General features: G+C 41.1%; 1 protein-coding gene across 2 annotated transcripts in view; it reads right to left on the bottom strand.

Moving 5' to 3' along the window:
• Positions 1 to 16,582, bottom strand: part of NTPase (ectonucleoside triphosphate diphosphohydrolase NTPase) — a 23,679-nt gene continuing 7,097 nt past the window's right edge. For both annotated transcript variants that reach the window (XM_028321863.1, XM_028321862.1), the window contains exons 3-11: positions 14,000 to 14,143; positions 13,118 to 13,206; positions 12,640 to 12,803; positions 9,340 to 9,434; positions 7,551 to 7,707; positions 6,726 to 6,887; positions 5,306 to 5,475; positions 3,211 to 3,374; positions 1 to 861 (exon numbers count right to left, since the gene is read on the bottom strand). In XM_028321863.1, the coding sequence (XP_028177664.1) occupies positions 760 to 861; positions 3,211 to 3,374; positions 5,306 to 5,475; positions 6,726 to 6,887; positions 7,551 to 7,707; positions 9,340 to 9,434; positions 12,640 to 12,803; positions 13,118 to 13,206; positions 14,000 to 14,143 (1,247 nt within the window). In that variant the 3' untranslated portion in view covers positions 1 to 759. The remainder of the gene's footprint in view (positions 862 to 3,210; positions 3,375 to 5,305; positions 5,476 to 6,725; positions 6,888 to 7,550; positions 7,708 to 9,339; positions 9,435 to 12,639; positions 12,804 to 13,117; positions 13,207 to 13,999; positions 14,144 to 16,582) is intronic.

The following is a 16,582-nucleotide window of genomic DNA, read 5'->3' on the forward strand; positions in this document are numbered from 1 at the left end:
TTTATTAAGCTAGTTCTGATCTGAATCCACATTCTAGCCCGTATTATCAAGTAATGCTTAAGTTTGAATCGACAGTAAAGAAAAAAAATCTGAATATTTATAGGGCGTTATACGCTTGAAAACGCTCTTAGTGATCCATATTTGTCCAATAATACGGGCCTTACAGATTGATGCTTTTAGTCTAGTTACTTACACTAGTTCGTGATAGTGAATCGTGCAAGTGAACGTGATAGAAATATGAACAATCTAAATATTAAAGGTCGATTTACAATTTTAAAATGTGATGAAAGCGTAAAATTACGTCCAAAACACCGATTGAATATGCAAAATGAGCCTTTGATTTTATTTATCATTCGCTAGGATACCCCTTAATTCCAAAAAATTAGGGGATGTCGCCTTTACACTATAGTCAAATGTAAAAACCTACCTTATGTTAACGCAGTAGGGTTGTTATTATAGTTCACACAACAAGAGTTGAGGCGATCAACGCTTGCAAAGATTTGTATCTGACGTAGTCTTATCGTAGTCTGATTGAAAAGTGCTTTCTGTCACGCTTGCACACATTGAGTTGGAGCGAGGTAGCTAGCATTCGATATTTATATAACTGTAATGTGTTGTGTTCTGTATTCAAATATTACATCAGTGTGAGTACCGTGTTCGCCTCAACTTTTGTTCTGCGACCTATACTAAAAAAACAACTGGCATTAGTCGTCTTAAGTAAAAACCTACCTTATTGTTAACGTAGTAGGGTTGTTATTTCTAGTGCTCGGCCGCGGCGGCGGCAGCCATTCGGTTCATGACGGTAGTGTAAGCTAGACCAAGCGCCCAGGACACTTCGTGGCCGTTCACTTTCTTGAATAGCTGTTGAATTAATTTGAAGTATTAATATTAATTATACATAATTATTAATCTATCACCACTCATACCATGGATTTCGCATATTTCTCCCCCTTTCTTCTTAAGATAATTTTCCCTAGACTCTAGCTAGAGAAAGTCCGATGTTCGCTCGGTTCGCGGTCATTGGACAAAATTCTACGTGCTCACATACCGGGCTTTATAGTCTTTTTCACCTAAGATGATCCGTATGACGTTTCGAGTTTGAAAGATTTAGAGATGTCACATAACTATAGATGACCCACGCTGAACTGTCCCGCCAAACTCAATGACAGGGGGGCGCTACCATCGTTCAACTATATGGTTTCCAACATGGCAAAAATCTGAACCAACGATCCGGTATTGACGGTGGCGCCCCACTGTCAATGTCATCGACAGGACAGTCCAGTATTTTGGAACTATAAACCATAGCGATTTATCTATCGATTTTTTTCGAAGAGTTAGTAAAACCTACTTTTAGAGAAATATTTTGTATAGATGTTATTTAACAAAAAACATGTTTTTTTTTTAATTACAAATATTATTGTAACAATTTTTTATTAATAATATTCAAATTTCATAGTTCGTGTTCAAAAAAACGATTCCTAAAAAGTACTGGTTCTGTTTCTTTAAATGAAAAACTATTAATTTATTTTCAATGCGTTTATTAAAGTCAATAATCGAAAAATACAGTTGATTTTTGTGATGCTTTTAATAACTAAGTATTCACTGCAATCGATTAATGAACCGCGGAAATAATCGATTTTATTATACAACAAATACCCCAGCACTAAATCTATTCCGTTTCACACATTGCGTACATTAAATAAAAAATATTTTTACATCGTATTTAATTAAAATATCATCAATAGACTCAGATTTTACTACATATTCCAAGACAAGTAGTTAATTTTTTTTTATTATATTGCTAATAAAATACAAATATTTTTTCAAAAATACTCTGCATAATTATGTAGTATGCGTAATATGGATAACCTTGAAGTGTCATACGGATCATCTTACATGAAAAAGACTATAGCAACTATCAACTCATTGGGCTCCGGCGGATACCGTCGAGTTACAGTGAGTAGGGCTCGCCCCGTTGGTAAGAAGGTAGTCACGCAAGAATAACCAGCAAGACAATACCTCGCAGATCCGTCTAGTTGTGTGTGCCGTTGAGTTATAGTGAGTAGGGCCCGCCGCTTGGGTGAGAAAGAACACAATCTCATGAATTTCCTAATGCAAAAAGGTACTCACGAATATGAGCTCGCTGTCAGCGGCACTCTAAAGACATTATAAAACCTATAATAGACGCTGTATTCTCATAAAAATGGTATCTACTTACAGATATAGGTTCATTATCATCGATCTTATACGCGTCCTGCAGCAAGGTGACCACGTAGACCAAGTCTATGCACGCCCACGGCTGCTCCACGTTAGAACCGAAGCATATACTCATGCCAATCACGGTTACTCTAAGACCTATATAAGCTGTATAGAGGTTGTATAGGTAGGTACTCACAGATATGGACTCGTTATCGCCGATCTTATACGCGTCTTGCAGCAAGGTGACCACGTAGACCAAATTCACACACGCCCACGGCTGCTCCACTTTAGAACCGGAGCATATACTCATGCCATAATGACGGTAACTTTAAGACCTATATAAGCTGTATAGAGGCTGTATAGGTAGGTACTCACAGATATAGGCTCGTTATCGCCGATCTTATACGCGTCTTGCAGCAAAGTGACCACGTAGACCAAGTCCACGCACGCCCACGGCTGCTCCACGTTAGAACCGGAGCATATACTCATGCCAATCACGGTTACTCTAAGACCTATACACCACTAAATTTTTATCACCGAAAAAATTTTAACAGGTTATGTAGAAACGTGTGGAATATTGAAAGCAAAAGAAAAAGAAATGGTTTTCATGAAGTTAATTTTTTTATTAAATTTTCGTTAGTCCGTATTTTACGCGTCACAGCTGGGTCACTCCGCTGCTCGCTAGAGTAGTCGTACGCGCTCGCACGTTGCATCGATCTGTCTGTCTCGCTCACGCCTCGACCACGCTTCCAGTGTTATTATTACATACTTAGCTAACTTAGACCATTTTTAATTCGAATAAGTGTTACATTATCGTACTTAAATAGTGCTAGCGACGCGTGTGTCACTAAATTACCGATTTTAGGAGGATATTTTGAGTCACTTTATTTTACTCTTTTTTTTGCACAAATGGGATCAGTATCAATAACTCATTACCCAGAATTTTTTTTTTCGGTGATTAAAATTTAGTGGTGTATAAGCTGTATAGACGCTGTATAGGTAGGTACTCACTGATATGGGCTCGTTATCGCCGATCTTATACGCGTCCTGCAGCAAGGTGACCACGTAGACCAAGTCTATGCACGCCCACGGCTGCTCCACGTTAGAACCGGAGCAAGCGCGCGCCGCGTGCGACCGGTACTGAGATACTGATACAGTACCGCCTTTCATCACATCTGTGAAGGATATTAAGGTTGAAAGTTAGTGAATTTAAATACAATAAGTGTGGCCTAGTGGCGACCACGGGCTGGAAAACGTAGCGTGGGCAGGCCTCCTACTAGGTGGACCGACGATCTGGTAAAGGTCGCGGGAAGAGCCTGGATGCGGGCGGCGCAGGACCGTTCATTGTGGAAAACCTTGGGGGAGGCCTTTGTCCAGCAGTGGACGTCATTTGGCTGAAACGAACGAACGAACGAAGTGTGGCCTAGAGCAGCGGTTCCCGAAAGGTGGTCCGCGGAACCCTGGGGTTCCGTGGAAAGGTCGCAAGGGTTCCGGAAAAAATATTATCCCACGTTTCGTGACCGACGCTGTTCGCGCGCACCGACTTGTTTACGCACAAGGGAGGGGCAGGGCGTGCGGGCGGAGTAGTACGGGGGTTCCGCTAGGAAATGTGTAATCAATTAGGGTTCCTTGGCAAAAAAAAATTGGGAAACCCTGGCCTAGAGTGGAGGCCGCGTACCGGAAATCGCAGCGTGGGACGTCCACCCACAAGGTGGACCGACGACATCATAAAGGTAGCAGGAAAGCGCTGGACGCAGGCCGCTACCAACCGAATAACATAAAAAGCATTGGAGGAGGCATATGTTCAGCAGTGGACGTCCTATGGCTGAGATGATGATGATGATGATGAAATATAGCCTGACCAGGAACATAAAAACCCTCGCCATGTTGCGGAAAACTAATGGTACTAATTTCTTTTAATGGCAACAGTAACTGGAAACTTCATTGACATGTCACCTTGCATGTCAGTCTATTGCTGTCAAAGTATAAACAAACGTTATTTTAAATGTGCGCAATTGATTTTGTGAATTAAATTGCTAAAATCTTTTTATAGTCGTGAAAGAAAAGTGGTTCACAATGTGTTAAAGTATTTGTCGAAGAGAAATACTAAGGGTTCGGACAATATTTTCATTGAATAATGTTTTCGACAAAAGTTGCCAAATTGACTGACATGTTTATCGTATAGTACAGTCCACTATGAAAATTAGCTGCGGTTTGTTTCAACTACCTATTTTAAAGTTTTTTGTCACTTTCTAAGTGTTGAATATTATGGAATTGGGAAAGAAGTACCGAGTTTGAAGCGTTCATGAGCAGACATTGCAGTTGAATATTGAAGTTCTGAATTTGATTATTGATGAATAATAAAATAAATCCTACTAACTCGATTGATGGTTTCATTTAATTTATTTAAACCAGGTTACCTATAATAATATTTTTTCGTTAATTTATGAAAATATCAAATTAGCCCGTAATCCTGAATCCTGATACATAAAGTTAGCCTATTAATTTAACACAGGTACGACTGTACTCAGTGTTGCACTATGAAATGCAATTGACGCGCCTCTATGCCAGGGTTTTTATGTTCCTGGTCAGGCTATACAATAAGAACCCTTCATCACGTCAACGAACGATATACACGTTGAGATGAGTAATTTTGAGTAAAATAAGGGCAGTTTTAGAATGACGCGAGATCGAAACCTAAGTGAACCCGTACGCGGGTTAAAAGTTACGAAGGTGTTCTTCAGTAGCGGCTGTATGACGCCGCGTCTCATTTTACACACGCGGTGTATACTGCACGTGACGTATACTGCACGCGGTTTATACCGCAGGTGATGTATACTGCAGGTGACGTATACTGCACGCGGTATATACTGCGCGCGGTGTATACGGCACGCGGTGTATACTGCACGCGGTGTATACTGCACGCGGTGTATACTGCACGCAGTGTATACTGCACGCAGTGTATACTGCGCGCGGTGTATTCACTCACCGCCGCGATGCTGCCTCGCGGCGGCTGCGTCGGCTCCCAGTCGAGCGTGTTCTTGGTGGCGGCTGTGTGACGTCTCACTATACACACGCGGTGTATACTGCGCGTGTATACACTCACCGATCATGCCGATGTCCGCGGCCACGTCGTAGAAGTAGCTCATGGCGGCGATGCTGCCTCGCGGCGGCTGCGTCGGCTCCCAGTCGAGCGTGTTCTTGACGTAGCGGCTGACTAGCGCGTGGCAGCGGTTGTATACCGCGTCCCGTTTGAGGCCTTGGCGGGAAGCGCCGCTAGAATGGAAATGAAAAAAAATTGAGAACTGTAGTCTGGTCTGTGAGCACGTAGAATTTTGTCCAATGACCCCAAGCTAACCCATCCTTATCGCTCACGCGTAATTATATTGCTGTCGCGACTGTGGGACGGGCACCCGCAGTTAGTGTGCGAGCGCGACAGCAATATAATTACGCGCAAGCGATAAGGATGGGTAGCTTGGGGTCATTGGACAAAATTCTACGTGCTCGCAGACCAGGCTTTAGTAGATAACTGCAACAGGCAGTCTGCCAACAGGGAGAAAAGGCGGGAGATTTCGCGGAGAGCTATATCCGCCTCTACAATCGACGTGACCATTCTCGAAACCGAAGAAGTAGACTACTTCAATTTTAATTGGGTAGTTGATACGAATAACCAATAAATTACATGACACAGCTTCTTTGAAAGCCCCGAAAATCGAGTTACGTAGACATGATTCGATTTTAGGTAACTTTGATGAAATTAATGTTGCGTTTAACTGCTCAGAAAAAGGTTTGTCACTTCATTAGTTAGATTACATTGTGGGGATTTAACAACATACTGTTGATTGTGAAAAATATAAAACGTTAAAATAACGGTATCGTTATAGCCATTGAGCTGCTGTCATAGTGACATTGACGTTATGTCAGTGTCACACGAGAATCAAACGTCAGAATAGAGGGACGCGCGGAGACGACTCCGCGCGCTTTTGTGCTAAGTGATGAATTCTATCTAAAATAAGGCAATATACTGTGAAAGTTAAGTATCCAGTGTTTTATTTATGAGAATAGATCTACCGGCCTCTAATAATACATATTCTAGTCTCATCTGAAATAACTGATCAAACGAAGGTTTACATACCTCCAAAGCTTAGTCCCCAAAGTTAAGCGAAAGCTAGCGAGTTCACATCCGGTTAGACCACCTGCTTCAGACACAGAGGACCCGGGTTCGATTCCCAGTGGGGGCAGAATTTTCTGTTCGGTTTGGTTGGTGGTAGGGCTTGTTCCAAGTCTGCCTGGCTAGCTACCACCATCTTACCTAAGTCTGTCGCCATAACAACAATGTTAACAGCATTGTTGTGTTCCGGCAGTTAGAGGTAAGATAGCCAGTTCCTCCGTGGTTGAGGATTCCGGGTGAAGCTCGCTTCCACCTTCGGCCTGATCATCACTTACCATCAGGTGAGATACAGGCCAAGAGCTTCCTCGTTGTGGATAAAAAAAAAGATTTTATCAAGTTTAAAAGCGCCACTTACCTAACAAAATACTGCTTATTGGCGTAAGTCCACTTCTCCTTCTGTACGATAGGGTCTACACACACGGAGGTGAACTCTGTGGTATTGTCAGCACCGCCGCGACTGCTGTGCTCTAGTCGGAAGATGCCGTATCTAGCTGCCAGCAAACCTAAGTTTAGGTAGCTGGAATAGAAAAAGATACAGGTCAATAATGATTAAAAAAATTGACAGAAATAAAAGACCGTTTTAGAATTAAAAACAACTTAATATTAAGATATTGAAAATAACAAAAAAACCTTTTAATCATAAAAGCGCCATCTATAGCCGAGCTGTAAGTTTTGTCGTCTCTCACCTGCTTTATTTATACCTGTGCGTAAACGTGTCACACTGATCAAAGAAACATCATACATATGCGTGTAAGGCAGGATACACCGTACCTATGCGTGTAAAGCAGGGTACATCATACCTATGCGTGTAACGCAGGGTACAGCGCACCTATGCGTGTAAAGCAGGGTACGTCGTACCTATGCACGTAAAACAGAGTGCATCATACCTGTGCGTGCAAGGCAGGATACACCGTACCTATGCGTGTATAACAAGGTACATTGTACCCGCGCTTGTGTAGCTGGGTACGTCATATCTGTGCGTGTAAAGAGCAGGTTAAATCGTACCTGTGCATGTAAAGCAGGGTACATTGTACCTATCCTTGTAAAACAGGGTACACCCTACCTGTGCTATTAAAGCAGGGTACACCGTACCTATGCATGTAGAGCAGGGTACACCGTACCTATTGCGTATAGAGCAGGGTACGTTGTACCCGCACCTGTATATCAGGGTACATCATACCTGTGCGTGTAGAGCGAGATGTTGGCGCTTCCCGCGGCCACGGCGTGCTGGTCGCGCGCGGGGTAGCGGGCGCGCTCGTGCTCGGGCAGCGCGTACGTTATTTGTGTGGAGCCCCCGCCGAGGTCGAGCGCCGCCATCGTCGACCCGCCCATTGAGTCTGACAAATATCCACTTTATAGCCTGACCAGGAACATAAAAACCCTCGCCATGTTGCGGAAAACTAATGGTACTAATTTCTTTTAATGGCAACAGTAACTGAAAACTTCATTGACATGTCACCTTGCATGTCAGTCTATTGCTGTCAAAGTGTAAACAAACTTTATTTTAAATGTGCGCAATTGGTTTTATGAATTAAATTGCTAAAATATTTTTATAGTCGTGAAAGAAAAGTGGTTCACAATGTGTTAAAGTATTTGTCGAAGAGAAATACTAAGGGTTCGGACAATATTTTCATTGAATAATGTTTCCGACAAAGGTTGTCAAATTGACTGACATGTTTATCGTATAGTACAGTCCACTATGAAAATTAGCTGTGGTTTGTTTCAACTACCTATTTTAAAAATTTTGTCACTTTCTAAGTGTTGAATTTTATGGGATTGGGAAAGAAGTACCGAGTTTGAAGCGTTCATGAGCAGACATTGCAGTTGAATATTCAAGTTCTGAATTTGATTATTGATGAATAATAAAATAAATCTACTAGCTCGATTGATGGTTTCATTTAATTTATTTAAATCAGGTTACCTATAATAATATTTTTTCGTTAATTTATGAAAATATCAAATTAGCCCGTAATCCTGAATCCTGATACATAAAGTTAGCCTATTAATTTAACACAGGTACGACTGTACTCAGTGTTGCACTATCAAATGCAATTGAGGCGCCTCTATGCCAGGGTTTTTATGTTCCTGGTCAGGCTATACATCAGATACTGGAGGAGAACCAAAGTAACCGACATAGCTCGCAGAATTGCTAAAATCAAGTGGCAGTGGGCGGGGCACATAGCTCGTAGAGACGATGGCCGTTGGGGCAGGAAATTTCTCGAGTGGCGACCACGGGATGGAAGACGTAGCGTGGGCAGGCCTCCTACTAGGTGGACCGACGTTCTGGTAAAGGTCGCGGGAAGAGCCTGGATGCGGGCAGCGCAGGACCGTTCATTGTGGAAAACCTTGGGGGAGGCCTTTGTCCAGCAGTGGACGTCATTTGGCTGAAACGAACGAACGAACGAACATCAGATACTGACGATAAACATCACTGCAACTCCAGTGTTAAGGATTTTATGAGAAGTTTTTACTAAGGATTAGTGTAATCTTGACAACTACGTTAAGGTATATTTACATTTTAAAATAGAAAATAGTGAGCGGCGCGCTCGAGAGAGTCGGTAACAAGATGGCCGGGGACGCGCTAGTGCCGTACGCACTTCCTCTATGGAGGCCAGTAGAGACGCACGTACATTGGGCGAGGAGTGAACGTAATGATGCGCGATGCGTGAACCTCCAGAGCTTTTTTGTTGTAGTTAAAAAGTAAAACACATCAAATCCATAATATACGAGATCGTCATTATCATTTAAATCCATGGCAGTCCTCGGACATAAGCCTCCCCAAGGGAACCACACAAAGCACGACCCATCCTTATCGTCGCGACTGTTCGACGGGCGCCCGCAGTGAGTGTGCGAGCGCGACAGCAACATAATTACGCGCGACCGATAAGAATGGGTAGCTTGGGGTCATCGGACAAAATTCTACGTGCTCACGGACCAGACTATACCTGACAGACTGCATAGGTACTCACCATGTAAGAGATTCAAAGTGTACCAAATGAAGATTCCTTCGTCTGAGCCGTCCATAATCTGCACGCTATCATTGTTCACCTTATCGAAGCCTAATCTGGAAGTAAACAACAAATCACGACGTTAATTGACGGTAATCTTCTTTGATAAATGTTTATAATCGATATGAGTATTACCGTCTACTGCAGGCCTAAGATGTGCGCCGCGATAAGCGGTTATCACGCCATTTTATCGATTTTGCCCATACACTTAGACGTCGATAAAAGTTATCACGGCGCGCATTAAGATTAGGCCTACTGATGTTATTTTAGATGTGGTATTTCCATCCAACCGGCTGTCAACTATCTTCATGCAGTCAGTCAGTCCATCGAATGGGAAGTTTGCCTAAACGTGGTCTTTCAAAATCCGTTTACGCTATATCTGTTCTACATTTTGTTTTCTATCCTTCTGTAGAGTGTAGGCCAAATTGCATTCTGGGAGTGGGTAGTCAATACGAAAAAACGCTCAACGGTTGGAATGTGCAGGTGTCAAAATGTCTATACGGACCGGCTGTTAGTGTGGCAAAAAGTATGAACGTCGAAATGAGCAATGGTTAAAATGATCTGAAGTTAAAATGTCTTCGGGTTTATTCGAACAAGCGTCTTATTGTATAATAGCTAACGTGAACACGTGTTTAAATGCATCAAGGTAAAAATGTCCAAAATATCTTTATTGGCTGGACTACAAGAACATTGAACATTTTGACATTTAATTTTATTAATTAAATCATGAGCACAATATATCAGTTGATCATTTTATCTATCACACCTTTTGTTGTACTTGTATTTTGTGATGTGTACCATTTGTCACTAAGGGATCATCCATAAAGTACGTCACACGTAAAGAGGGGGGGAGGGTGTCGACAAAGTGTGACAAGGTGTGACAAGGGGTGGGAGGGGTCCTAAGTTTCGTGACATCACATTTCTAGAGGTACTTACTAATCGCGTAATTTGAAATAAATAAATTAAACTAAAAAATACCCCCACCACTTAAGCACAACTCCGTCGAAGTCGAAAACCTAGGAGAGTTTTAATGGGCAATCAATGAAGCCATTAAATCAATAAAATCTTTTGTAGGAATTATTTCAGATTTAAAATCTAATTCTACTGGCCTATAATGCCGCCAAATGCACCGTACCTCGCGCGTGATTTTATTGTTTCTATTTGTTGCTATTTTTTGTTAATTTAATAATTTTTCGATGTGAAATTGCAAAACATGTGACATCACACTAGGGAGGGGGGGGTCTCAGAAATGTGACCACCTGTGACAAGGACGGGGGAGGGGTCAAAAAATCATGAAATTCGTGTGACGTACTTTATGGATGGCCCCTAAACCATTGTAACCATGGTAATAATGTACATTTTGACACTGGGACTTTTTGACGTTCATACTTTTTGCCACACTAACAGCCGGTCCGTATGGACATTTTGACAGCTGCACATTCCAACCGTTGAGCGTTTTTTCGCATTGACTACCCACTCCCAGAATGTTTAAAAATCCGTTTACGCTATATCTGTTCTACATTTTGTTCTCTATCCTTCAGAAGAGTGTAGGCCAAATCCTACATATGCCACTAGAAACTTCGAGGGTCGTACTCCTGCAGTGAACACCAAATGACCTGATGATGATTCTGTATCTACCCTTAAAGTACTCACCTACAAATAGCGTCCCTAACTTCATCCAGCAACTGCTGTGCCATCTCTTTGGGCAGCAACCGAAGCCCAGCAGTGGCTCGAACTAAAAGGGGCGTGTCGCGTCGCTTCTCCTCCAGAAAAAGGAGGGAAGCCTCCTCCAAAGAACGACATAAAACACGATCTTCCCTTTATTCATTCAGCCACTGCAAGCTACCTTCTTTTACTATCTTTCTTGAAGGCGTTAGTACGAGGGCGGCACTGAAAATTTCGGGAATCAAGGAAGTGAAACAACATTACTATTTAAAAATGTATTTATTGCTTTTTAAAATATTCTCCNTTTTTTTTAAATAAATAAATGGTATTCAATTTTTAAAACCCAGGAGTTTGCAATTAAAAAGATTTTAAATGATAGGAACAGTGGAAATATTCCATTCCCGATACTTTTAGTGCAGCCCTCGTACGTCAAGCAGAGAGACGTTCACAGAAACGTGGTCTCCGTTAAGAATCCGTTTCCTTCTGGGCAATAAGCGGGCAATACTCATCTTTAGACATGGCGTCCCTGCTTGGTCAGAACAACATTCTAAGGTACTTACCTACAAATAGCATCCCTAACTTCATCTAACAGCTGCTGTTGCCTTCTCTTTGGGCAGCAACCGAAGGCCCGCGGTGGCTCGAACTAAGAGGGGCGTGTCGCGTCGTTTCTCCTCCAGAAAAAAGAGGGAAGCCTCCAAAGAACGACATAAAATACGATCTTCCCTTTTTTCATTCAGCCACTGCAAGCTACCTTCTTTTTCTATCTTTATTTATTCTTCAAGACCTCAGTCCGTCGAGCAGAAAAACGTTCACCGAAACGTGGTCTCCGTTAAGAATCCGTTTCTTTCTGGACAATTAGCGGGCCAGCACTCATCTAAAGCCCGGTCTGTGAGCACGTAGAATTTCCGCACACTCACTGCGGGTGCCAGTCGCACAGTCGCGACAGCAATATAATTACGCGCGAGCGATAAGGATGGGTAGCTTGGGGTCATTGGACCAAATTCTACGTGCTCACAGACCAGACTATAGATATGGCGTCCCTGCTTGGTCAGAACAACATTCTAAGGTACTCACCTACAAATAGCGTCCCTAACTTCATCTAACAGCTGCTGTGCCTTCTCTTTGGGCAGCAACCGAAGGCCCGCGGTAGCTCGAACTAAGAGTGGCGTCTCGCGTCGCTTCTCCTCCAGAAAAAGGAGGTAAGCCTCCTCCAAATAACGACATAAAATACGATCTTCCCTTTTTTTTTCATTCAGCCACTGCAAGCTATCTTCTTTTCTATCTTTATTTATTCTTGAAGGCGTTAGTACGTCAAGCAGAGAGACGTTCACCGAAACGAGGTTAGGTACCGTTAAGAATCCGTTTCCTTCTGGACAATAAGCGCGCCAGCACTCATCTAAAGCCCGGTCTGTGAGCACGTAGAATTTCCGCACACTCACTGCGGGCGCCCGTCGCACAGTCGCGACAGCAATATAATTACGCGCGAGCGATAAGGATGGGTAGCTTGGGGTCATTGGACAAAATTCTACGTGCTCACAGACCAGACTATAGACATGGCGTCCCTGCTTGGTCAGAACAACATTCTAAGGTACTCACCTACAAATAGCGTCCCTAACTTCATCTAACAGCTGCTGTGCCTTCTCTTTGGGCAGCAACCGAAGGCCCGCGGTAGCTCGAACTAAAAGGGGCGTGTCGCGTCGCTTCTCCTCCGGTATGAGGAACTGAGCTGACTCTATCAGCTTCACTATTGTGGCCGCACCCTAAGACAAAAAAAAAGAAAAATTTCGGTTCTTTAAAAAGGTTTTTATTCAAGCAAGATCAAAGATAATCTTTGCACCAATATAAATTATTGTTGCCATAAGTTTTTATTTATTGGTAAAATAAAATTTTTTAATATATTTTTTCTCGAGTAACTCTAGTTTGCCACATTAAATCGTTATATCAAAAAGAATAATTTTATACGATTCATGTAATTAATCATTTAATTTTCTACGTTCTGGTTTCTGAGTTCTGATACTGAATTTAAATATTATGCAAAGTTTAAATTCATGAAATAAAAGATAAAACAGCATACCTTTGCAGGTTCATCGGCAAAAGACGACAAGCCAGGCTTTAATTGCTCGAAATACTCTTCAGCTAAATCTATGTCTTTATCGCCAAATACTGGAAAGAAAAACTTATGTGAATAAAGTGAACCAGATTTATTTTCATCTAGGGGAGACTGGGTACGGTTGTAACAGGGTACAGTTGTAACAGGGTACAATTGTAACAGGGTACAGTTGTAACAGGGTACAGTTGTAACAGAGTACAGTTGTAACAACTCTGTATGGATTTGTCGCCCGCATGCCCTTCTCTTTGTACCCCACAATTATAGACTATTGCTCGATAACATTCGTGTAGTTACAACCGTACCCTGTAACAACGCATATCCAGACTACCCTATTGAGTTAAAACCCCTCTAATAACCTTTTTAAATGATTGTGTTAGGAATGGGTTCACTCACAATGATCCAACGGTCAACGGGGTTCGAACTACGGATCGTCGAACCCGAAATCCGATGCTGACACTTTTGGGCTATATTCGCCTCATGGCGCAGTTACACTATGAGGGAAATTGACCGAGACGAAACGCGAGCACGCACAGTGCACACCGAAGTATGTGCAACGCACGGCGAAACTAACTAAAGTGCTTGTTAACTTACACTGATAGGTCTCGATAAATTTCTCGCATAGTGTAACTGGGCCAACAAATTGGATTGAGCTCTAACGGAATCATCATCATCATCATCATCATCATCTCAGCCATAGGACGTCCACTGCTGAACATAGGCCTCCCCCAATGCTTTCCATGTTGCCCGGTTGGTAGCGGCCTGCGTCCAGCGCTTTCCTGCTACCTTTATGGTGTCGTCGGTCTAACGGAATAAATATGCAATTTCTTATTTTTAAATAAAACTCACCTGTGAACGGCACCCTGAATCTGTACGCCAGAACCCTCGACCCTGAGGACCCGGCGTCTATGATCACAGCATAATGGTGGACGCTCTGGTACCCCAAAGTCTTCGCGATGCCGTCCAGCCATTGCGACTGCCCCGCGAACAGACCTATGAGACATGCGCCCAGGATAAATAACATGAAAGCCAGTGCCGTGTGCATTGTCAATGTCAAAAAATGCGCGCGCTTTTTCGATCCACAGATTATGTAGCAATTTTTTTTTGTTAAGGACTGTTAGGTTGGAAACTTTTTTGAAATTATATGGACATTAAAAGAAAATGGACACCAGTAAACCACATAAACTTAAATAAAATTCAAGTAAGGAATACGATTGTATCTGAGAACAAGATGTAGGAAGACTAGAAGCTTTTATGCACCGCTGCATGAAGATATCAAATATTTGTTTGATAGCAGCGTACAGTCGGAAGCAATTTATCAAATGTCACTACAGACTTCTTAATTTTTAGTGAATAATGACGTGGAAGAAACTAATTTTCATAAAAATATTTCTGATATTTATATTTATTAATAACCACCTGGAAACTCACATACGAATCCCGGTTAGGCACGGTGATAGTACGATAAGTACAAACAAGTCCCGAATATCAACGAATAAACAGACCTACATTAAATTAACTTCAATTGAAGTAATCCTACAGAATACCAGCATTCATGTTCCATTTAGAACATGAATGCTGGTATTCTGTTGGATGTACAAGCTGAGTAGGAGCCATTTTGGTTCAATAAATTATTTATGTTATTTAAATTGTGTAAAACGTTGTTTGAACCAAATAAACTATTTTTCTTTCTTTCTTTCTTCTTTTTATTACTACGTAAAGTAACTCTACTTAGTTTAGGCCTATAATTCAAGTGATACAGGGATGAATTTAATCAATTACTTTCATAGTCCTACAAATAGGCTAATGTACACAAATCTTGGTAGAAACCGGGCCTACACAAGTGCAGGGTTGGTCACAACTTCAAAGTTCACTTTAGTTTTATTTTGCCACCATCTTGTAGCCCTTGCCAGAAAAACGGTTGTCGATCGCTGCACTATATTACTTAACTTAAACCTACCAGTTATCAATACTGGAAGCGTGCGCGCTATTACCGTTGCGTTTGCCATCTCACTTCACACCACTAAGAAAACTTCTCAACTTACTATCAAGTACCAAATATGACCACAAACACAAAACATTACAACATTTTCGTCAGAAAATCGAGTAGATATCAGTAATACACACACAGAACTTATTTGAAACCTTGTCAGTTTAAAAGACAATGCTATACTGAGTGTAAACGACAACGGTCAAGTTACAACTACAAGCCCGTAACTTGATCTGAGTAACAGTCCAGTGAATGTTATTATTGCCAATAACTCCCAAACAATGAACATGCGCGAGCGCATAGCGGGAGAACAAACAAATATAACTTGGATTTCAATTACAAGTCCGGTGTTGAGTGATCGTAAAATATTTTTTACGATCTCGATCACTAAGAGAGTGTAAAGTAAAGTTATAAAAGGGCTACCTTTTTTTTATTTACTATATTTCGAAGTACATAAGTGCCACTTGTGGTCTAAATTGAATAAAATATTTTTTATTTTCATTTTGATGATTTTGATTTTGTAACTTAAAATATTATGTGTTTTGTAACCTATAATAGCGAGGCAGGCGTTTCTTTAACTAATAAACAGAACAAAGGCAGGAAAAAACTTTTTTCAGCACCTTACAGATTTATACGTTATGGTATTAAAATTAGATGGGTACTTCCTATTGAACAAATACCTACATCATAAAAAAAGAAAATTTAATATTTACAAAATGTTGTAATTTATGTACTAAGTCAGTCAAAAGGTTTGTGCAATTTTTTATATTAAATAATATAATACATAAAAAAAATGCTTTTCTTTCTTTTTATTTTATAGCTAAATCCGTAAAACTTATGTATGTGTGGCATGAGCCCCTGCTGAAGAATGTTTGAGAAATTATGACCTAGAAACAGACGCCGCTAGATTTTCACTAGTTAATTTAATAATTTATGTTAAGGACGTCTTTTCATTTTAAAAATTACAATACGAGAAATAACAATGACAGATTTTAGGCTACACTAAACTAGACAAAAAAAAGAGTAGGCTCGCTCGAATAAACTGTCATGGTATTTGATATAATATTCGTCAAATGTATGGTATGTAAATCGTGTATTATGTACTTCTGTCGCTGATGGACGTTTTGGGTAAAACTGTAAGGCCACAGTGAATTATATAAATAAATAAATAATCTAAAGGCATTAAGCTATTGGCGAGTAGGTATAGGCCACATCCTTCATTTGCCCAATGGCAAATTAGCTAATAAAGCACTTAAAAATTCGTAGTTTTCATATTCATATACGACAAAAATCTTGTGCGTCGAACAACGAAATCTCAAAAACATTTCCATAATTATTATGAATTGAAAAATTAATAGGAGAAGTAATTATTCCCTCTTTTCTACTTTATCGTTTCTAATAAAACGGTAATTATAGTGATGTCTCAGTGCCATTCGACAGAA

Source organism: Ostrinia furnacalis, unplaced genomic scaffold (assembly GCF_004193835.3).
Source record: "Ostrinia furnacalis isolate ACB-3 unplaced genomic scaffold, ASM419383v2 OfSCF7583, whole genome shotgun sequence".
Lineage (NCBI taxonomy): Eukaryota > Metazoa > Arthropoda > Insecta > Lepidoptera > Crambidae > Ostrinia > Ostrinia furnacalis.